This window comes from Ailuropoda melanoleuca, chromosome 2 (assembly GCF_002007445.2).
Source record: "Ailuropoda melanoleuca isolate Jingjing chromosome 2, ASM200744v2, whole genome shotgun sequence".
NCBI lineage: Eukaryota > Metazoa > Chordata > Mammalia > Carnivora > Ursidae > Ailuropoda > Ailuropoda melanoleuca.
Window position 1 is genome coordinate 48,443,470 of NC_048219.1, and position 23,579 is coordinate 48,467,048.

Genomic DNA, 23,579 nt, shown 5'->3' on the forward strand with positions numbered 1-23,579 from the left:
TGTATTACAAAATCTACTTAGGGTTAGTACCAGTTTTTAAAATTTCTGAACCAGTTCTCTAAGAGTGTTCCCTTTGGTACGAGTAAAATTAACAACTTAGTTAATTCATACACTAGATCACAGGCTTTGGAGTCAGAATATCTGAGTTAAATACCTGTGTTTATTATTTTCTTGCTCTGTGACCTTGGACAAGTCACTTAAACTCTCTACATCTCTCTTTCTTTGTCTGGAAAATGAGGATTACAGAAGCATTTCTTCAACTAATAACACTCAATAAATATTATCTTCTATTAAGACTATGATGAATGTTTATACATATATACTATGTCTGGACTTTAATCCTAGTGCCCTACTAGGAGAAGAAAAGCCAATCACCAAAAGTAACAATTGCAGTTTTCAAATCGAGAATTGAACATCTGTTAGTGATATCTGACGAAGTGGTCCATGTTGCTCTTGTCATTATCTTTCCCAAAAGGGTCTTTCCCACCTCCTCCTTCATTGACCACACCATGTCCAGAGTGAGTTTCCCAAAATCAAGTCTGATCCTGTCTATCTCACACTTAGATCTCTTCTTTGGATTCTAGGGTGTAAGTCCAGACTGCTTGGCATGAGGTACAAGACCTTCCATAGTCAGATCCCTTTCTGCCTCTCTAGCTGTACTCCTGCCCTCCTCAAAGCCTACTCCCAAAATGTATTTCTTTTAGATCATCACATTTTCTTCAGCAGCTTTGTGGATTCTGATATGCTGCTTATTCTCTTATGTTGACCTTGTTTGACATTCACTACCCCCTTCTTGATGACCTCAATGAGTCTGTCACCAGCTATGCTGCCTAAGTATGGGCTCTACCGATTTAGGTCTGGCCCCGTTACTACCTCCCTTTCCTCACCTCCCTCCCAACAAATGGGTGATGTTTTCCCCAGAGTTCACTGTAGTTTAATAAGCAGGATCCAGTTTGTTGATTCAATAGATAAATAAAACAAATGAAGATTTTATCTGTATACTCTGAGCTTTGCTAATTCATCCTTATACAAATGAGAAGAAGCTGTATGTATTTTGGGAGAACCACACTAGGAGCTTGGCCAATGACACAAGGTAGAATTAAATTGATGATACAATTTTCTATATGAGAGAAGAATTTGTATTTGATAAGGTCACAAATATGTAATGGGTAGGCACTCATCAATGTGTGAGGGGTTTAGCACTGATATAAATAATCAATCAATACAAATATTTATTATTAGGTAAGTGACAGCATATGGACAAAAATATATACAGTTTTATCCTGGAAAGCAACTACTTTGGTAACTAAATAATACTATTTAAATGGAAAAATACAGCTTTATACCTTTGTTAATCATTTATGAAAAAGAAACAAAAAATCTAGTAACTGACTAAATTAAAAAGTAAAGACTTTATCCCGAGGTTAAAGACTAATTCTGTGGTGGAAAGAATAAAAACCTATGAACGTTAATATAGCTTGCAAATTTGCTAGGTACAAATATTTGCAATTGTTTTCTCCCTAAATCATGAATTCTCTGTGGGTTTTATTTTGAAATAGGTATTTCTGCTATAAGTCTGATAAATGATATTCCAACTCTAAAGAGCAAGCAACTGGAATGCCACATTTTTGATGCATATTTTTGCAGCACAGAGGGGATTAAATTCTAAATGTTTCAGCTGTTAAAGGCCCCTTCAGACTTGCCCAAAATGAGGAACAAAGAAGGAGAAAGCTTTCCCTGAAGCAATTCATCAGCTCTATTTGGGCACAGTGACATTCTCTCAGAGCTTGTGTGGATAAGTTTCACAGAATAGTTCAAGGCTGTGCAGCTGCTTGGAATATTTGAGAAAAGATATATCCAAGTTTTTACCATGCATTCACATGGGCTGGCTAGTTCTTACCAACTGGCTAATGGCCAACAAGGCTCTGACAATTAGTAGTTATAATGATAACATCTCCCATTTTTGAGTACTCACTGTGTGCCAGAACGGTGCGTTTTCTACCCGTTGTATTATTTTAAGTTCATACTTTTTTTTTTTTTTTAAGTAGGCAGTGTGCCACATGCAGGGCTTGAACTCACGACTCTGAGATTGAGAATCACATGCTCTACTGACTGAGTCAGCCAGATGCCCCTAAAGTTCATACTTCTGATCTTAGAGGAATGACCTATTAAATTTAATGCCTGTTTTTGCAGTATGAAAAGTTTGTCAAATTGAGTCTTTTATAAACTTGATGAGTACTTAATTTTTTTTTTTTTTTTTACATAGTTGCTGGTTGTTGGATTTTGGAGATGCCCCAATTATTTCAGTAAAGACAGCAGCGATCACTTCCATAAACAGATTGTTAGCCATTGAGCAGAGAAATAAGTAGAGTCTTCTAATTTGTTGAGTGTTGCTGGACTCCAAACAGTTGCTTGGATAAGTCACTGATGGAATAAACTTAAGTAACTGGAAACAAGGCATTGTGGTGTGTTAGATGGCAATTTCAAATAAGATGACGTGATTGATACATTTTCACTTGATTGGAAAGTGAAGAAAGTTTTAGAACTATAAAGCATAGCACTTTTATGCATTTATCCTTTCATTATCCTAATGTAAGATGGATGGGACAGATAATTGCATCTGACTGAATGTATTTGGCTTACTATTTTTTGTGTTTGAATTTGAATCCTGTCTACTTCCCTACCATCATCTCCCACCACATACAGTCTGTGTATTCTTTACCAAATCATTTGCAGGTTGCTGACCAATTTAAGGCCTTAGTCTATGCTGTTCCCTCTGCCTGGAATGCCCTTCCCATCTTCACTTGTCTAACTCCTCATTCTTCAGGACTCCTTTTGAATACTGCCTCCCCAAACAAGCATTCCCCGAACTTTCCCATGCACAACCCTTCCCCGCTTCCCCTGGGCTAGCACATATCACATGATGTGTGGCGTTTTACCATTCTGTTTATTTGCCATTTGCATGAAGCTGTGACTCTTTGGAGGCATCATTTTATGTCTTTTAGGGTTTTATTTCTGCTTTTCAGCACCTCACCAAGTCTGTACAGAGCATGGGCTCAGTGAGAGAATTGGAGGAGTAAATACATTCCTGCATATCATATGTATTAGTATTTTGTTACTTCCCCAACTCCCACATTCTGCCCACAAACGCAAACACATTCTCACTGCATTCTGGTATGGTAGACTTCCAAAAGCCTCATCCACGGGCTTTATTTTAATTGCTAAAGTTCAAGGTCATGATTTGGGAGGAATGACTGCTGGAAGGATGCGTGTCAGAGTGGCGTCCTGTTGTCCTTGCTGTCTGAAGTACAGAATGTGCTTGAAATTATACCTTTTCTAGTGAAATTTCAGGGTGGTTTTATATCGGCATTCTGAGAATGCTTTCATGTTAAAGAAGAATATTGAAACGTAAAGAAAGCAAAGAATCTGGTCCAGGCAAAGCCTGAGCTATGAAAGGAACATCTCTGCCCACTGCAGAATATGATTCCAGGTCAAGCACAGAGGAGTCTGTCTGGCTTCTACTCTCCATTTGCTCCGCTCATCCTCTCTGTGCTCATTACTTGGTTCCCTTTGATAAAACATGGGAGGCAGACATGGATTACTAGGGAGCGAACTCTTACAACTGTGATTTCATTCCATATTGAAGTTTCTCTCCAAATGGTTGATTTATTTTCCTCTCATGTATGCATTATGTGTATGTGGTTACGTGAGATCAGCGAATTCAGAAAGGCCTTCTGTGCCTTTGTCCCCAAACCCCCAGCCATGCAATGCAGTGCAGCAAGCAGGAGAACCACAGAGCCGTGCTGAGCTCTGGAAGAGACAAAGGCACAAATCCCATCTGGGTCTCCTTCAAAGAAAACTGCTGTTTTGCAACAAGCTACCGGATGGCAATAAAAAAAGGTTCTTACCTGTTTACTTAATGGGTGACTGGTCTCTTTGCTTTTATTTAGCCATCTGTTCTGGTCTGTGTCCCTTTAAACTTGTAAGATCCATCACCTCATTTAAGCTGTTACCTTGACACATTGCAATGTTGTGGACATAATGATTCCACAGAGGAGCAAATTAAAACAGTTTTTCATGATTAGAAGGTTAAATGAGGTAAGGCGGTGGTAGTTAGTGGTGAGATAAGGGGTTTTGAGGAGGCAGAACTCAAGGGACTTTCAGGTGATTGGAAAATTAGGCTGCCTAGACAGAGGGATGGGGCTTTTGTAAATTATGGGAGCTGAGCAAGAGTGAAGACTTCCTTTGGGGTCTCTGGCTTCTGGAGGCTTATTCCACTGTCCTTGCAGAGACTGTGACTGTGGCCCAGGGAGGGACAGGGTTTGGCTTGGGTTTCTTTTCTCCTTTGGGACGCTCTGTGAAGAGCAAAAAGAAGCTTATTTCACCAGGAAGTGGTAAGCTGGAAACACAACAACACATATCCAGTTGTTCCTGAAAAGTTATTTGGCTTCCCTTAAGTTTGAAGAAGAATCAAGGGCCACGCCCAGCTTCATGGAAGAATATCTCATTGTGTCTTCACCCTGGACTTCAAGGCAGAGTTGCTCCTCACATCTGCCCTCCTCTGCTCTGCTCTTTCTTCTTGCTCTAGACTTGACCTTCCACCTGACTCCTGAGTGGCTCCATTCAGATGACCCACCATCTGGATGAAAACTAGGACTTTGAAAGACAAGGGCTTTATCCTCTTACTCTTTTAAATCGGTTCTTGCTCTGATCACTCTGGTTTCTCTTGGTAGGACCAGGATTCTTGCAGTTACCTTGACTCGAACTCTCAGGCATCTCTGCATTTTTCATCTGCACCTCTATCCAGTCAGGAGCCACGGTCTCTGCCTATCACCTACATGGAGTTTCTCATACCTTTTCCTACCCTTGTATTCCCCTTGCCACTGCTGTAGTTCCCATCCCTCATTACTTTTGTCTGAGCCAGTGGAGTAGCCTCCTGTGAGTTGCTGCCTGGCTTTAGTGTCTCCCTGCTCTAAAACATCTTCAGCACTGATGTGCGATTATAACTTACAAGTCACCTTTAAAACATTAAACAAGCAAACAAACAAAACCTCCTTTGGTTTTCCATCACCTAGCATACTCAGTAGACTTCTCAGCTTGGTCTTTCAGGCAGTGCATCAAGTTATCATTTGTTTCCAGCTTTTTCTCCTCCTCTGTTCCCCGGAAAACAAAGTGCGATGTAGCTATGAATAACCCCATGTTTTCTTGCTTCCTTGCTCTGTTCCCTCTACCTGGAAAGCTTCACTCACACATCTCTACCGAAAAAAACTCATGCATTTTATCTGGCTCAGTCTCAACCACATCCCTGCTTTCCCCCACCCCAGCCAGACGCCGTTGCTCCTGCTCTTGCTCCATAGCAACACGTTTACAGGGATGTTCTTACACTGCTTGGCATGGTTTTTGTCCTACTCAAATTCTGAGCTTTTTGAGTCTTACTTTTGTGTATCCTTTGGCACAGGCAAAGATTCCTGCCTGTCTTGGGTGCTAGATAAAGAAACAAAGTCATTGTTGGTAAAGTGTCTGCAAGGATGTGAAAAATCCATCCATTCATTCGTTCATTCATTGATTCACTCAAATGTTTCTTGGATGCCTACAATATGTAAGGTGCCATGTTAAGGACCTGGGATACAGAGGTCAGTATGACAGTATATTCTCGTTCTCCAGGATGTCACAGTTAAATGCAGGAGAAGTCATATAAATAATTATACAATGAAACGTGCACCAACAGAAGGGCCTTCAAGGTATGGAAGTGGCAAGACTGCTTGTTTCTACAAGGGTAGATAGGTTGGGGTGAAGGGATGATGGTGGAAGGGAGCTGAGCAGTTAGGAAGGGCTTCCTATAGTTGGGGTATTTGATTTGCATTTTGAAAATTGAATAGACATTATTGAGGAATATAGGGAAGTAAAGAAGGGTAGGGATGGAAGGAAAGATAACCTAAGAAAGCTGCTGTACTTGCTCTCAGAGGCTCACGAAAGCAACCTGATCACCAAATGATTACATTCTGTCTCCTAAGTGAAGAGTCCTTTGATCCCTTTGAAAGAAAAAGAGAGATAAATAAAGGAAACTCCCTCTGTGACTACTTTTGGTTGAAAGTCATTCATTCATTCGTTCATTCATTCATTCTTTTTTAATGTTTTGTAGAGAAAGTCTATGATCGCAGTGAGCTTCATAGCAGCGTTCCTCTTCCTGCTGGTTGTGCGTCTTGTAAATGAAGTGAATTTCCCACTGCTGCTAAACTGCTTTGGACAGCCTGGCACAAAATGGATACCATTCTCCTACACCTATAGGCGGCCCCTTCGAACTCACTATGGATACATAAATGTGAGGACGCAAGAGGTAAGACCTCAGAGGGTTTCCTAGGATTCATGAACTCACTCTCTCTGCCCCTCTAAGCTTCTTTGGGTCCCTGGCATTTGCTCTTTTCTCCTTCTTCGACATTTACTGACACCTGTCTGAAGTCTTCTGGCCCCGCTACATCGAATCTTTGGATTCACTAGCTTCATGTGGAGTCGAGGAGGCAATTACTTGTTTTCCTGGTGGTTTGTGACAGAACATACATATCTCTCTATTTCAAAACTCTGATCAGCAGTTACTGGCTGGGGAACGGGCTGGCTTTATTTCCTGGAGGTGAACTGGTTGGGGACAGCTCTTTGTAGAACTGCAGAGAAGCATTTATATTCTTTAAAACTCTGTAATCCTTAGACCTGGAGCTAGAAAGGCCAAGCTGATTTTAGAATTCTCCGTGGCTGCAGAGATAATGGGATTTAAAGAGTTTCCAAATTTAAAGGGGTTAAAATCATTTAAGTCCCGTAATCACTGAACCTCTAAATCTTTGTAGCCATTTGGTCGTACAGGAGAGAATGGAAGTATATGGACAGCTAGAAAGTATGCTACACTGTGCTAGTAGCACTTTTCTAAGCAAGAATTTGTATCTTGGAGAGAAGTAAAGAACAATGAACCTCCCAAAATATGAGAAGTGTATAGAAGTGGTTAACACAATTGTTTTCACTGTTGGTTTCTATAGAGTGGGGTAAATGTGAGGTTAATATTCATAGATGCAAAGTCCAAGTCTGTTTGAAGTTGTTGGCGACAAGGGTACAAGTCATCAGAGTGTCTGCATTACTGGGAAGAGTTTTGGATCAGATCCCATTTCATAGAGATACTAGAGAGGAGACTTACATGCAGAAAGCTAGCTGCTCCTGTCCTGAGAGCTATTCTTAGCGTCCAGGGAGGGATACTGAAAGGTAGCTTGGTCCGTCCTCTTTTGTAGGCAATATCATACTTGAGTCACTGCTTCTGGTTAATTTGATTCTTTGAAAATTGTTTCTGTAGCTGCAGGATTTACAGGCTTTTTATTAGACCTTTATAGTAAAAAGACAAAGCTTTCCTTGATGTTTATTCTTTCGTTAGTTTTAAATTCCTTTTCAAAAAAGTGTCCATGGCTTGCATTTGTTGAGTGTCCTAATAAATCGATTGCCTATATAAAAATGTATCTCTTGGAGAATAGTTTGTATCACTCTCCTCTTCTGTTACTTTCATTTTCAGCCGTCACTGAATATTCTATAATTACTGGATTGTGTTGATCATCTCACAAGTGCCTGTCACAGGTAGAAAATGAAACATGTGACTACAGTGTCTCATGAACTACTCTCATGAGGGAAATCCCACCAAATGTTAAAGACCCTTTTATTTATCTAAATATTAACGAATTGAATCTTGGAGCGGAACTGGAAAACTGACCTAAAATGGACTTATTTAATTAGTCACATCAACAAGGCTACCTTTAAAATTCTGTTGGTATGGTTTCTATTTACATTTTTCTTTTTTAAATTTTTTTGAGTATTGGTGTAGTTCTTAATACAATGACTTTACCAGATGATATTGATCATTATTTTGCTCCTGCAGAGGGTCCATCTTAGGAGGAAGCATGATTACTGGAAAGAGTTTTGAGGGACACAGGCATGGTTGGCATGCCAGTTCTGTAAGGACAACAACATCAAAGTTATTGTAATACCAGAGGGGCTGGGGGTAGAGGGAGAGAGGCAGACTCCATGCTCAGCTCAGGGTCCAACTGATGCGGGGTGTGATTTCACAACCCTGGGATCATGACCTGAGCTAAAATCAAGAGTCCAACGTTCAACCGACTAAGCCACCCAGGCGTTCCCCTAGAACAATAGGAATTCTTATACACTAGGATGGGCAATATAAATTGGAACAAGCACTTTGGAAGAAACAGCTTCCTGCTATCAGAATAAAGTTGAAGATCTGCATATGCCGTGCCCCAGCATGTCCAGGCATTGGTGTGCTTGCTGGAGGCGCTCAAGAGCACAGGCACCAGGGGCAGGGACGGCATGTGTGGCAGCATCATTCATGACAGCTAGAACCTGGCAGCAACCCAGCTATCTGTCAGAAGGAGAAGATTAAAATAGTGCTATATACACTGGAATACGCTACAGCCGCGAAAATGAACGAACCACACCTCTGTGTGACACTATGGAAGAATGACTTTGAACCAAAGATGCAAGAATCTTTGGGACGTAGATAGGAGGTAAGACGACAAAATAAAAAAAAAAAAAAGAGGAAGAAAATCATCATCATAGAAGTGAGAAGAGAGAAATGTGCAGTTTGTGATCAGGTTGGGTGTCTGGGATATTTGCAATATCCTATGTTTTGATCCAGTTGGAAGTTACATGGGTATTTACATCCTAACTATTTATTAAGCACACATTCACTTTGTTTCACTTCTTTGCATGTCTATTTTAAATAAAAAATAAAAAATCTATTCTGAGCCCAGGGAGGGTATATACTGACCAGAAATCACTCAAAGCATTTCACCTAATTTAATAGCGGGAAGTAACTAAAAAAAAAGCAGTGGGGCATTAAGCTATCTAAAACAAACTAGAAATATTTAAAATAGGCAGTTTCATCCTATGCAGAGACTAGCAGACAGACAGGTAACTTACTCCTCTAGTTTATGCATGACAGAAGGAGAGGTCCATATTGTAACACGACTGTAGGTGACGAGCAGAAAATTTTGCATGGAAGTTGAAAAAACAATAAAATAACATCCAGAAGGAAGGACAGATTTTCCTCAAACAATTTTAGTCTAACAGTTGTAGGCTAAATTGGGAGGAAAGCAAAATTTGGTGTCCCTCTACCTCCTTTGTCATTGATTTCATCTTTCCTTCTCAGAGTTCCATCCCACCCCCACCCCCATGTCCATGCTTCACTCTTCCTCCCAAATGCTCTGTGCGCTGGTCCTCACCGGATAATGGCTTCAGAGGTAATCCTCCTCCGAGATGGTTGCATTTAAATAAGGCTTGCTTTAAATAAAGGAAGTAAAAGTCTTCAAGAACCAAAGCCACGTAGCTTCAATGATAGGGGATAGACTTGATATTATGAGGCAAACATCTTCAATAGTGACCCTCGAACCTTGTCTCAAAGGTAGCCACCCACTCCTATGTTCCTCTTCGCTGTATTTTAATCTGGAGAAGGGTCAATAGCCATGGCTTAGCTGAGTCAAGTGGTCACCAAGCCGATGTATTTATTTTAATATCTTGGTCCTTGAGGTTTTCTCAGAAGTTTCTCAGAAGAAAGCTCAAGCTTTCTAGAAACCACCAGACTTCCAAGAATTTTTTGAGCATGTAGACATGCCAGCAATGATTTCTAGACCTAGCACATCTGCAAACATGATCATTGCCAATGATGGCTTTATTGCCTGATGCTTTAGCTGGACCAGACATTGCTGCCATGAAACAAAGGTTTTATGAGCAAAAATGTTTACAAGAAAGAGTATCTCTCCAGTACTGTCTAAAACGAAGTGGGGGTGGGGGTGGCAGAATTAGGTTGAAGATTTAGTGGATGTTGGGGAGAGCTGGATTGCTTAAATTGATTCTCTGATTTTATTATTATTTTTTAAGATTTTATTTATTTATTTCACAGAGAGAGAGGGAGAAAGCACAGGGAAGGGGAGCAGCAGGCAGAGGGAGAAGCAGGATCCCAGAACTGCCGAAAGCAGACACTTAACTCTGGTTATCTTTAAAAATAATTTAGGTTTTGCAGTAGGCCTTGTACTCCCCCTGCGCTGCACCCCACTTTAATTCCTGACCCACTAGATGCTAGGATGTGCCCTCCAGTGTCGTTACTGTGTTAATAATGCAATTCTCCATTTTAATAGGACTGCATTTGGCAGACCCCACCTGTAGTGTTAGGGCAGACTTACTGTATTGTCATTTGACCTTGGACACGGTAAAAAGCGTATGACACTCAGTGTATTTCCAAAAAATCCATAGCAATGCTGGGCAATAACCCATGAACTCTGCTTTCTCCTTGATGCAAGTGTTAATGATTTGTTTTAAATTAATTGATTGAGGCAGATAGAGAAGGTGTATAAAAGACTAAGATACATAGGGCTTGATTCAGTTAGCAGTTGTTTCTCCCTGTTTAAAATCATGGCAGATTTTGAGGAAAGAGAAGGAAATGAACTTCAGGCTAGAATCTGTTTGGTTTCTAGACCATGGAGTTAGTCATTGTGTTGTCTTCTTTTGTTGGGTGACCTGGTGTGAATACATTGCTCAGAGCAAGGAACCTGCAACTTATTTGCATTAACTACTAGATAAGAGGTTCAAGGTCTGGCGATCAATAGGATGCCTGGCCAGATCTTCCTGGTGATCAGTGGGGGTGGCAGATGTCTCCCTCACATCTGATAAGAGAAGGTAACATGCTGGACCTGCAGAGGAGTTCCGGTATTTGTGGAAGAGTGCCCTTTCGGCTGGTACCTAAAGATGTGCTAAGTGAAGAAACACGGGATTTCTGGAACATAGCAATCAAGTTGGAGGGCTGCATATTGATTTGCCTAACAATTTAATGAGGCCGAAATATGCCTCTTTTAAAAATGAGAACATTTTAAAGCCTCAAGTAGACTAAATAAGAATACTTAGGATCAGTTGCTGTGACAGACAGGCCGTACTAGCCTAATTAAAGATGTGCATAACATATTGATGTTGCAATAGAATTTCCTGAATTGTGGTTATAGCAACAATTAAGGAACAGAGCTGACTTTCTTGGCAATAAAAGCACACACTCCACAGATTCAAATAAATGTACACATGTAACTAAAGCTGACATGAATAGGTTTTCTATATTTGGGAATATAGGCTTTGGGTTTTTCATAAGTATATTGAGAGCAATTATATGCAAATGAATGTTCCAGAAGTTTAAATCTGATCAATTTAATTGTTAATTAAATTCTGAATATTCACATTTGTGTAATCGTAAAGCAAAAGAAATTCCAACTATTAAACTGTTATAGAAAAGGAAACAACTAAATTAACATATCATAAAGATTACTTATTTGGCATGTGCATATTGGATTCATCATTTTTAAGATAATTTATCTTTTTCCTAAGTACAAGAGCATATATTTATTGAGTGGAGAAGAGGTGATGTTTCTCAATGTGGTCGTGAGATAGAAACTCCCCAGCAATCGCTGCATCTCAAGACAGTCCCTCCTCCAGTGCCTCATGGGAGGGACAGACAGAACTGCGGGCTAGAATAACTCCAGGAAGCTTTTGTGGGAGAGGTGAGACATGTGCGTAGGAGAAGATTTGCATGGGATAGGGAGAAGAGAGAAAGTTGAGTTGGGGAAGAGAGTAGGAGCCAAGCTTCCGAATAGTCACTGTCCATTTTCCTTCAGCTCCTGCCACTCCCAATAGGCCAAGTGCACTTCACCGAAAGTCAAGGTGAACCCCCGCTGTCTGTGCTGGACATCACCACGGCCTCACACTCCCTTGATCCATTCCTTACCTCTTTCTGGTTCTATCAGCCTTGTTGCTAATGTCTTGCCTCCTCATTTTGTTTGGCTAGTGACCCCGAGTGTTGGAGTGCTCCTACTTTGGTCCTGCTGTCCTGAAAACTACATATGGGGTCACGTCTAGTAATGCTTCCCTCTGTGTACCCCAACATAAACATGGCATCCCATGCCCAAGGGGCCCCTGAGGCACTGCTGTAGGCCTGCATGATCCTCTGACTTCCCGGAGAAGGAAATCAGACACATGTCGGGGCAATAAGTAGGCCAATATGCCTGGAATGCAGCTTACTCTAGGGACTAGAAGATAAACAGTGCATTCATTGGCAAATGCTGATGTAGGATGTGAATGGGATCCCTGAAAAGGGAAAAACCACACGCATACTTGGCAAAACAGTAATATATACATATACACACATTCTTGAACCAATATATACAAATACACAGGAAAGACATAATACGTATATATACTTACATGCATGCAATCTATACATACACTCATGTTCACAGAACAATTTATACTTTCTTAAATACACAGACTGAATGCATATATGCTATATTACATAATTAAATGGTTAAAATATAGGATTAGCCAGGTAGGCGTATGTGGTGTCTCATTTGCTTGTCTCCTCTCCACAGCCTCTTTATCACAGAAATAGTCCCTCCCTTCTGATGACAGGGGTGAGCAGAAAATTCCGGCTAGTGATGGGCCAATCAAGTGATTGGTCAAGAGATGGACACATGGCTCAAGATGAGCCATTTTGTTTTTTTGTGGTTTTTTTTGTTTTTTTTTTTTTAAAGATTTTATTTATTTATTTGACAGAGATAGAGACAGCCAGCGAGAGAGGGGAACACAAGCAGGGGGAGTGGGAGAGGAAGAAGCAGGCTCATAGCGGAGGAGCCTGATGTGGGGCTCGATCCCATAACGCCGGGATCACGCCCTGAGCCGAAGGCAGACGCTCAACCGCTGTGCCACCCAGGCGCCCCAAGATGAGCCATTTTGAACTCTTCCCAGAGTTCATTGTTTTCCTGGGTAATGCTGTGCTCTTTTCGTTGGTTGTAGAGCCATTGAGATGTGATTCTCTGGGTGGCAGTGGCTGTGTTCCCTGGAGGAAACAAGACCAAGACACTGAGAGAAGCAGAAATCAGTTGCAGAGCTAAAGCAAGGTGTTGAGACCAGCCATTCATGAAGCCAGTCTGCCCTCCTCTGTGGTTTGGGTGTAAAAGCTAATAAATCCCTCCTTTTTATGTGTGCTACCTTGAACTATGTTTTAGTTACTTGCAGCCAGAATCCCAGCTGATATGTACATTATATGTTGTAGGTATTTTATAAGAACAACAGCCAGACATTCTGAAACTCTGCTTTGAACAAGGTGCTGCCTGCAGGATGAGAGGAACTATCTTTCCACGTCCATACTTCATACCCACTGGGAGGCTGTGCGTGAGGAAGCACGTCTGTCAGTCCATCAGTCAGCTCGTGTCCACAGAGAGGCATGCTGTCTGTCTTCCTGCTCAGGGACACATGTTTAGGAAACTACCTTGTTCTTTTGAGAGGGAAGTGAAGGTCACAATTTCCCAAGGTCATTCAAGCCAGAAAAGGACCAGACAAGACTGATTACTTACTGACTTTCTAGTCTTACTCAACTGATAAATCATATAGTTTTATTATAATTATTCAGATGAAATCTTCCCTATTGCTATGAGGCATCATCAGTCAAAATAGATTGATTTTCACTTTACAAATCACATTTGTTATTGATGAAAGATCCATTATTATCATAGTTTTCAACATAGTAATTGGTTCCCCAGGAAGATACAGGGAATTTTATTCATTATAGAACCTTAGGTAGATAAGTGCCCATTTGCCAACTGCCATGTTAACACACTTGAAAGGGGCCTATGAGAAATTGAAATTCATTTGTGACAAGCAAAGAAAGACAAAACAGAGCACCCACAAAAGAGTACCCTGATTTGAGAGTTGAAAAAGATGATAGAACTAGGGCCCCAATGGTAAGTGTTTTGGTTCAGCTTTTCTCAAGTTCCAGCTAACAGCCTGACAGAATGACTAGCACAAAAATCATTCGTCAAGTGGCAGTTAGTATTAACCATGAATATTAGTCCCCAAATATTTAATAAGTGGTTGCTCAGTTCCAGCCATGTGCTAAGGATCAGCAAGAAACCCCACTTTCCAAAAAAAAAAACACAAAAAACTAAAATTGGGGTTCACCAAGGAAGAGAATGAGAAAGACCCAGTTACAAATTTCCTGGAAAAATACCACCTAAAGGGCATTGACATTTCAGCACAACAGATTTATTCCACTGCTGATAAGAATAGAGAACGTCCAAGTAATTTTAATTAAACAATTGTACTCAATGTCTGGAAGATAATTTGTCACTAAGTAGATGGCATCGAGTTGTGATTTCTCCAGCCTAATGATTTTCCAGAGTAGGCTTACAAAGGCTTACTTACAAAAGAAAAATATTTATTAAAGAATTTTCATTTCAAAAGTAACTGTACAGCTCCCGTATCAAATAGTATCCCACAAGGCTTGGGAAATGGTATATCTGGTTCATTGAGCAATCTGGCTAATGGAAAAATTTTAAGTAGTTAATAAATAGATGGTTGATTTAAAAGGAAAAGGAAAGGAAGAGTTGTGGTCTGGCAACATGGTGGTCTTAGAGAACCTGACAATTCTCTTACTGTAACATCAGGACCTGGTAGATAAGATAGGATACCTTATTTAATGCCCAGCTGGCCTTGCCAGAAAGGAAGGAAATCTTTAGGCACCAGAACAGAGAAGGGATGGAAAGAGAGGTAAGCATGAACGCGGGTGGTGTAGTTTCCTGGGGTTTTATTAGTATCAACAGCTGAGGGAATATGTAATATCGACCCTGCAGGAACAGAGGCGAAGCCTGGGTCCACCAAAGCAGAGTGAAAACCCTCCCCTCCCAACTCCCCCTTCCACACAGCCCTGAAGCTGGGCCCTTACTGGCTCTGCCCTAGTGAAAGGGGAGGCTAGGGAAGAAACCTGAAAACTGGCACAGAGTGAAGATAGGGAGGCTTATTTATATCTTTGGGCTTTGGAGGACAAAAAATTATCGCCGGAAATTCAAAATGCTAGACCTCTACCCTAGTGGTCTTACAGTTTAAATTTTACTACTTGCATTTCTAGGAAACATGCAAGATGATAAATCAACCCCAGATTTGGTCTCCAGCTAGTGATAAATTGGGCCTAAAAGGACTGAAACTCCTCGAGAGGGTGTTCCCACAACTCAGACACAAGGGAGTCTTAAAATGCACCATTAACAATTATAAAACACAAGGGAACAGTCTGTTTATTGTGATGATTGCATGCTTTGCTATCGAAGATATCTCCATTGATTACAACGTGTTTCCCTATGCTTAGTTGTGGTCCAAGATATCCTGCACATTTGCTCTCTCATCCTCCTCAATGGAAGACTTCTCAGTTCCAAAATGTACCTGGTTCGAGGCATTTGGGATAATGGATCGCAGACCTGTGTACTTAAGCACTTTCACATGCCCTTATTTCTTTTAGTCCTTATAGACTACATACTATTTTACTGATTTAATTAATTTTGCAAGGCCCCAATTGGTGATTCTGTGTCAGTGACTTTAGTTGTCCTGTGAGGGGAAAGGCAGAGCCCGAGATTGCACTGGTCAGCAAATCTCATTAAATGGTTTCATGAGGGTTGGTCAGTTCATCAAGTCAGAAAGGTCACTGGCTCACAGTTGCTGCATGCTCTATGTACTGCGCCCCATGGTAGGCTCTGGAATTGTAAAGATAAAACACTTTTTGTCGAAAAGCACAGAGCAATTTTTCATAATGTTGAATGGTGATAAGCAAGATCGAGTAGTATACGTAGAGATTATTTCAGCTCTTGAAATATAGACCTAGAAAGAAGGTTTGGAGACAGTAGCTCCAAGTGTTCAGTGTAGTGGTCTCTGGATGGATGGTAAATTTTAGGTGACCTTTTGCTTAATCATGCTTTCCATTTTTTTCTACAATGAGCAGGTATTGTATTTATTATTAGAAAAAATTACTAGAATTAAGTCCTTTATTTTTAAAGCTGTATCTATCCATGAAACATTTCAGAGCTGTTTTCATCATTGAAAAAAATAGAATTTAAAATATCTAGATAAATATATTGCTCGGAGTATTTTAAAAGTGAGTACTCTCCCTCTTCTTAAGTGTGTGTTGCTTATAGTGACTTCCTTCCAAAGAGTACAATATGGAAAGGGGAAAAAACAGTAATTTTGTAGTGGAGAAACCTGACAAATACTGCCTCAGCCAGGTGAACAAGGTCCACATCAGTAGTGATGAATCATGTGGGCAGTGTATACCCTTGGTGTGACGCCATGGAATGACACTTTGCCTCTACAGTCTTCTTCTCCCAAACCCATAACTCCTGTGTAATCATGAGAAAAACCCCAAACAAATTGAGGACCATTCTGACCAGTACTACTCAAATCTGTGAGGATCATCAAAAACAAGGGAAATTTGAGAGACTGCCAAAGCCAAGAGGATCCTAAGGAGACATGACCAATACTGTACTGTAATACTGGACTCCTCACTGTAATGTATCCTGGATGTGTTCTTGGAACAGGATAAGGATATTAGGTCAAAACTAAGGAAGTCTCCATAAAGTATGGACCTTAGTTAATAATAATTTACCAGTATTGGTTCGTTAATTATAGCAAATGTATCATACTAATACAAGATTTTGGTAATGGGAGAAACTGAATGTGGGGTATTTAGGAACTCTCTATTGTCTTCTCAATTTTTATAGGAATCTAAAACTGTTCTAAAATAAGAAGTTTATGTTTAAATATAGCATTAGACTTTCTATTTGTGTATCTGGAAGGTTGGAATTGCCATTAACTGAGATGAGGAAGACCACAGAAAGAGGTACTTCAAAATAATTTGAAATTTATACTAGTCCAGCTCCACAGCAAGAGATATAAAAGACAAACACATTGTGAATACATCACTGTCTTAATTCTCTATACTGAATACAGTACCTTGAGGGAAAAGTGAGTATTCTAGAAATAATTCCTGTAGTCCTCAAAAACCTTACAAAATTCAAATTCCTCAAAGATTCCTCCAAAAACACATTGGAAATCAATCTGAGCTTTTCAATTCCTGTTAGTTGCCCTCGTGCACTTAAGCAGTTTCCTCTCTTGTTAATGCAGCCCACTTTGTGGCAGTGCAGATGATTTGTACAGCTCCTAGAAGGAAAGATATAAGCAAATAACTTCTTAGTGGTTCTGTGTGATATTGTATTTTGCCAATAACTTTCTTTTTTTTTTGCCATTCTTAAAAAAGGTTTTATTTCTTTATTATTTGTTTTAGAGAGAGAGTGTGCAACCTGGGAGGGAGAGGATAGGGGAAGGAATCTCAAGTGGACTCCACACTGAGCACAGAGTCCCACATGGGGCTGGATGTCATGACCCTAAAATCCTGACCTGAGCTGAAACCAAGAGTTGGACGCTTAACCGACTGAGCTGCCCAGGCACCCCTTGCCCATAACTTTCTAATAAGGCTCAGTAATGTTTATTGGATTGAGGACACTTATATATCTTTCAGTTATCTTTCCCAAAGCTCACAAGATGATGTTTTCAAAAGCATGTTTTCAAAAGCATGACATCTTTCAAAAGATGTTAACAATAGCATAACAGTAGTAATAATAATGACGATGATGGTGAGCCAACACATACAGTGCTTGCTCTGTGCCAGACACCATTCTAAATGCTTTACATATACTAATCTATTTAAACCTCGTAATTCTAATAATTAGATATTATTATTGTCCCATTTTGCAAATAAGGAAACAGAGGCTCCAAAAGGATAAGTAACTTGTCGAAGGTTATGTTGTCTTTGAGGGGAGTTGCTAAGATTTGTGCCCTGCCCCAGAGCCTCCGCTCTTCACCACCACACGTATTGCCTTTTAGAATAAGAGCTAACATTTATATAGAGTAATCACAACTCTGCTCCAGAAAAGATGGAGAACTTGAGGATGAGCAGAGGGACTATTTTCTTCCTCAAAAAATGCTTCTTTCACATTTCTTATATGTGCCACAGATAAGGTAAATGCTGTTCAAGCATTGTGATAACTTCAAATGTCCTGTATAGGTAGTTTCCCCCTAGGTTTAGTGTGCAGAAGTACTGTGCACCTGTGTTATATTTTTTCCGGTCTTTGTTGTTTCTCCCAAAACCCTTGAGACAGAAGTAGTTTCATTTAAATATCCTGTTATGCCTTAGTTTTCTATTTAGTCTTTCTCTATATGCAAACATGGTTATGAAGTTATAATTCTGGTATATAAAAAAGTTTGTGTATATCTTTTACATTGCTAACAATTTATCACTACATTATTCTATAATCCTTTTTCCCTTTGTTTTGGGAAGGCCATTATATATTTGTCTTGCATTTGTCTGTTATACTGAACTCTTCTGTGAGTTCCAGTTAAGTTTTAGAAGTTTCTTTTGGATTGTTTCCTTTTGCAATCTCAATGTTTTTAAATGATCTTTTTCTCCCTTCTTTTCAATATTTTATTGTATTAACTAGAGCTTATCAAACAATTGTAAACAATACTTCTAAAGAGATTTTTAAAAAGAGTGCTTCTAATGTTTGATCACATGGTATAAAATTGACCTGACTTGATTTTCTTTAGTAAGGAAGAATCCAAGTGCTTTTAATATTACTTTTCTAAAATAATATCTGTGTGTGTTGAATTTTGTCTATGATTTTTTGAGCATCTATTGAAAGGACTCTATGATTTTTCTCCTGAAGCTTATCAAGATGGTACTTTCTTGTTTTGAACTACCTTTACCAATTAACTTATTTTTTTTTCATAGTGTATGCATTAGTCAGAATTTTTCAGAGAAACAGAACTAAAGGAGGTGTGTGTGTATATATATAGAGAGAGAGATTTGTTTTAGGGAATTGGCTCATGTGAGTGTGGAGGCCTGGTGAATCCAAAATATGATGGGGTAGACTAGCATTCTTGAGTTGCAGTTTGAGTCCAAAGACAGTCTCCTTACAGAATTCCTTTACGTTTGGGGGAGGTTAGCTTTGTTCTAGTAGGCCTTTGACTGAGTGGATAAGGCCCACCCACATTACGGAGGATAATCTGCTCTACTCAAAGTCCAATTAAAATGTTAATCTCACCCAAAAAACAATTTCACAGACACATCCAGAATAATGTTTGACCAAACATCTAGCCATCATGGCTCAGTAAGTTAACATGTAAATTAAGTTTAACAGTATGTTAGTCTTTTAATGAATCAGTGAATTTAAAAATATCTCATAATATGAGTTTTGTAACATTATTCTTCCATATTGTGGTTGAGGAAATTGAGACTAAGAAAGGTTATAGAACTTGTTCCAAGTCACATTTGCTCACGGTGGCAGGGCTGAGTCTTGAACTGTCGACTCCAGAACTCCAGGATTAGTCATATGATCAAGAGCATCCAGTGTGTTGACATGTTATTCTCCATACTGGCCCCCTACTTCCTTTGCCCAGGGTTCAACTGCCTGTATCTGTCTTATGTGACTTGGTCTTACTTGCTTTTGTTGGTTGGATAATGAATATAAGAGTTAAGACTTTTACTTACTGCTATGAGCTGATGTAAGTTGATTATCTTGTTGCAGTCCACATCTGGACTGAGTACAAGACTGAAGCTCTCCTCTTGACTTTTTACTCTATTGTACTGGTAGGCATAACAACCATAACGCCACCGTTCTGGCTATCTTGCTGATGAGTTGACCTCATATTTCTCTCCTTACATTTTTCAAAAGACACAGTGCTGTTTTGTAAGTTATTTAAGCCCTGTTTCAAAAGCAGTGTGGTTGATAACTGTGTTTCATCTCTGGCTGCACGGAGCCTTTTAACCCTGTATTGTTGCAATAATATGAGCTTTCAGGCAGGATGTGTTCAGGACAGCCTTTCAGAGCAAAAATGTTGATGTTCCCAAATTAAAGAGCTCATGATCTATGGTAATATATGCTCTTGATTTAAAATTAGGTGGAAATTGGTATCGTTTGTCAGAAATCCACTGAGGACAAAAATGAGGCACAGTTTTAGGTGCTGAGCTCTATGCCAAATAGCCCTTGTGTTTCTTTCTTGAACACCTACTTCAAAGAGGCAGATTTGTTTTTGATATCTGTGGGAGCATGCATATGAACTGATTCCAGTGCCCTCATCATCTCCAGAATTATTTATTTGTTTGTTTGCTTATTTATTTATTTATTTTGTGTGCGGGTCTGTGGTCAATTTGCTTCTTTGTTTCTTGAAACCAGAATGATCATTATAATTCTCCTTTTCATTAAATAACCCACTCGCAGCCTGTCGTTGTTATCCCCACTTAGAGGTTGGGAATGGAGTCACCTAACATGAGGTCATTCATCTCTTCAGCGAGAGCTGTGCCTGTGTTCCAAATTCTTATGCTGACAAAAACACAGGAATCATGGCAACAGAATAGTATTCACCACCTGAGCCACCTTGACATTTTCCTGCTAGGAGGAAGCTTTCTTTTTTCTCTTTTGCTTTTAACTCAGAAGAATGAATCCTAAATTCTGTAGGCTACATAATCATGCCCATGAGCTTTCTCTTTTCAGTGCAGCCTGCCCTCATAACTAGTTTTTTCTGTAACTGATGCTAAGTATGCAGAAAGCCAATTAGGAGATTTCACTTACGATTCCTTTGCTTAACTGCTTCTCAAAGCTTATGTGGCATAACTGCTAGAAAAAGATGTTAGAAGAAGAATAACATTCTATATTGGTCCTTGGAGTTCTCACCTTCATGCCTTAGTTCAAACTGGAAAGCTTCTCCCTGCCATCTCTCTATGTAGAAAATCTATGGATCCCTCAAAGCCCTGTCCAAAGGCTATTTTCTCCATGGTAGTTTGCCTGAGTGTCCTTAGAAGTCATGGTTCCTTCCTATGAACCCCTCAGCACTTAATATTGTCACTAATATTGATAAACACTTGCATAATTCTTCTTGCCTTACAAAATTTATAAACATATTATCCAATTTAATACATAATCTTGTGAACTGGATATAGTCTCCTTGTGAATTAGAAACATTAAGTAAATGAAGCACAGAGAGATTAAGTAATTTGTTAAAATGCCACACAGCTTTCCTCTGTCTTCTGACATTCAGTCTCTTCCTTGATCAGCTATATCCTTTTGGTCTCAAATTATTGTCATCATTTTAGCTGACCCTTATGGAGCACCTCTTTTTGCCAGGCATTCTTCTAAGTGGTTATATGCAGGAGAAATAATACGTAACACCTCCTTGCCAAAATAATACCCAGCTTCTTGCCAGGTACTTAGTCCTCAGAGCAACCCTATGCAATGGATATCATTATCATCCCACTATTTGCAGGTGACGACTCCAAGAGACAGAGAGCTGAAGTAACTTACTCAGGAGCAGATAACTGCAGGAGGTTCCTGAGAGTGTCATAATCTTTCCACATCACAAATATGGTGTCTAGTCAGTGAAAATGCTGTGAAAACTCACAACTGTCCGAGGCTGCACTTCAGCCACCACCAAAGAAAGAGTGTCCATCTCCTCTGCATTTCAACTTGCAGGAGTGCGGTCCACAGGCAGGGTATAAACGCCATGGAGGACCGTAGTGATCGGGAAGTCTGTTTTTCAGCCTTCATTCTGCAGGATAGGGGAAGAGCCCAGAAGAAGGTAGAAACAGATACTGAGCACTAATAGATGATGCTAGCGTAGCTATGATGACGACGCGAGGCTCTTGGCCATTCCTTCTGAGTAAGACCCTGTTAATATGGTCTAATATGGTCGTCGAATGTCGTCACTCAGATTTGTAGTGGTTTCACCTGACCAGTGCAGGGGAGATGAACAACCACATAGTTTGATTTAGAGAAAGATTGCTTGTTAATGAGTAGTAGAATATGGGACTGAGAAAGGAGTGGGTGTTTTCTGCAGCTTATGAGGAGAAGCTTGTTCTATCTTTAATGGAAAATTAATCGGGCAAACAAATGCCCGAGGGCTCTATGCAGATGTGTTCCTATTTGCACTCACTCGGTGGATGTGCAACCATCCAAAGGCTTCTTTAATCTTTCAGCTATGTAATGATTGAATAGAACCTTTGTTCCCCTTTCTCTGCTCAAATGCTGCTTCATTAACATTACTTCTTGTTCATAATCATCATCTCCTAAGTGTTCTTCAATTTACGTCTGTAAGCACGTGGACTCTGGGAAACAAACTGAGGGCTTCAGAGGGGAGGGGGTGGGGGACTGGAATAGGCCAGTGATGGGTATTAAGGAGGTCACGTACTGCATGGAGCACTGGGTGTTATATGCAAATAATGAGTCATGGAACATTACATCAAAAACTAAGGATATACTGTACGGTGACTAGCATAACATAATAAAAAACTATTAAAAAAATAAATACTGGATGGATTGCTATCAATTCCTCTTCTAACCTGTTGTTTAATCAGTTGCTTGCAGGTTCCTACCCCAGTAAGTCTTAGCATGAAAATGTCCCATCCCCGAAATTCCCTATTTCTGCCTACTGATTAGGGCAGGCTTTTTACACTGATGAGTATGTGTCTGGGGAGGATGCTGGTCTTTGTTTGAAAAAGTGTCAGAGACTCCTTTTATTTGGGGGATTGAGTGTAAATGTAAATGTGGACATTTGTTTACCAAAAACAGTGGTAACTAAAGAATTACTAGCTAATAATCACCCTACTCATCAGTGTACTGGGTCTTTCCAATTAGTCCTCTCTTTTTATGAAGAAACCTGCCTGGAATATCTCATGGATTTTTTTCCCACAAGTGTGCTTTCGTGAAGTTTACTGGAAGATTGATTGGAACACAAGGATTTCAGTTCATGGCGTCCTGTTAATCAGCTCAGATTTGTTAAAGTCATTAGTGTTACAAATTTCCTTTTACTCACAATTTTCCTTACCTGGAGTTAATTCTGTGTCGGCGCACTAATGAGGGCAGAGTACCTTCCACCAACTCAGTATTTTCAATGGAGCTTAGTTGGTTTAATAACAGTGGAGATCCCCAAAGGGAAAACAAGGCATTTGGTTCAGATATCTTGTGGGAGCTGAACCCACCAGAATGTTCTGCTGGGGGACTCATCACTGACCTGCCACAACTGGCATCTATCCCATCAATTCCACTTCACTGAAGCTGTGAGGTGGGGTGCACTTTCTTTATCCAGTCATTTCTTTTTTCTTGCTTTGAATGCATGAAGGAGACACAGGAGTGTTTGGAAAAGTTGGGACTCGGCAAATTGTAAGATTGATTTTCCTACTTTGGTCCCCATAGTATTCAGATTGAGGTAAGGCACTTAACTTCACTGGACTCTAAGTTGCCTTCTACAGAACAGAGTCAGTATCAATGCTTGGAAAGAAATAAGGCCATAATGAGCCAGGTTTTTACCATGTGTAGGCTCTGCTAAGTGTTTCAGGGCTAATGACATTCCTTGAGGTAGCAGAGAAGGTGGTTACAAGCTTAGAGCCTGTGTTGTGAATCCATGTAGAGCCCTTAAGATTGTTTGGTCTACAGACTCTGACAACTGCCCGTCTCTCGGCATATCTCTCATTGCTCCCCCTTCTTGTGGTGCTCAGTGCTCTGGCCATCCTGAATCACTTTGAATTCCAGAATACAGCATATTTGGTACCTTTCTGAATTTTCAAATGCCTGGCCCTCCCCTCATTTACCTGGTGAACTACTCAGCTTCCAGGCCTTTTCTGATAACCTCCCCTT

At 40.1% G+C, this 23,579-nt stretch overlaps 1 protein-coding gene across 5 annotated transcripts in view; it reads left to right on the forward strand.

Moving 5' to 3' along the window:
• Positions 1 to 23,579, forward strand: part of ST6GALNAC3 (ST6 N-acetylgalactosaminide alpha-2,6-sialyltransferase 3) — a 543,122-nt gene that overhangs the window by 237,557 nt on the left and 281,986 nt on the right. For all 5 annotated transcript variants that reach the window (XM_034653712.1, XM_034653715.1, XM_011221915.3 and 2 more), the window contains one exon: positions 6,143 to 6,337. In XM_034653712.1, coding sequence (XP_034509603.1) covers positions 6,143 to 6,337 — 195 coding nt within the window. The remainder of the gene's footprint in view (positions 1 to 6,142; positions 6,338 to 23,579) is intronic.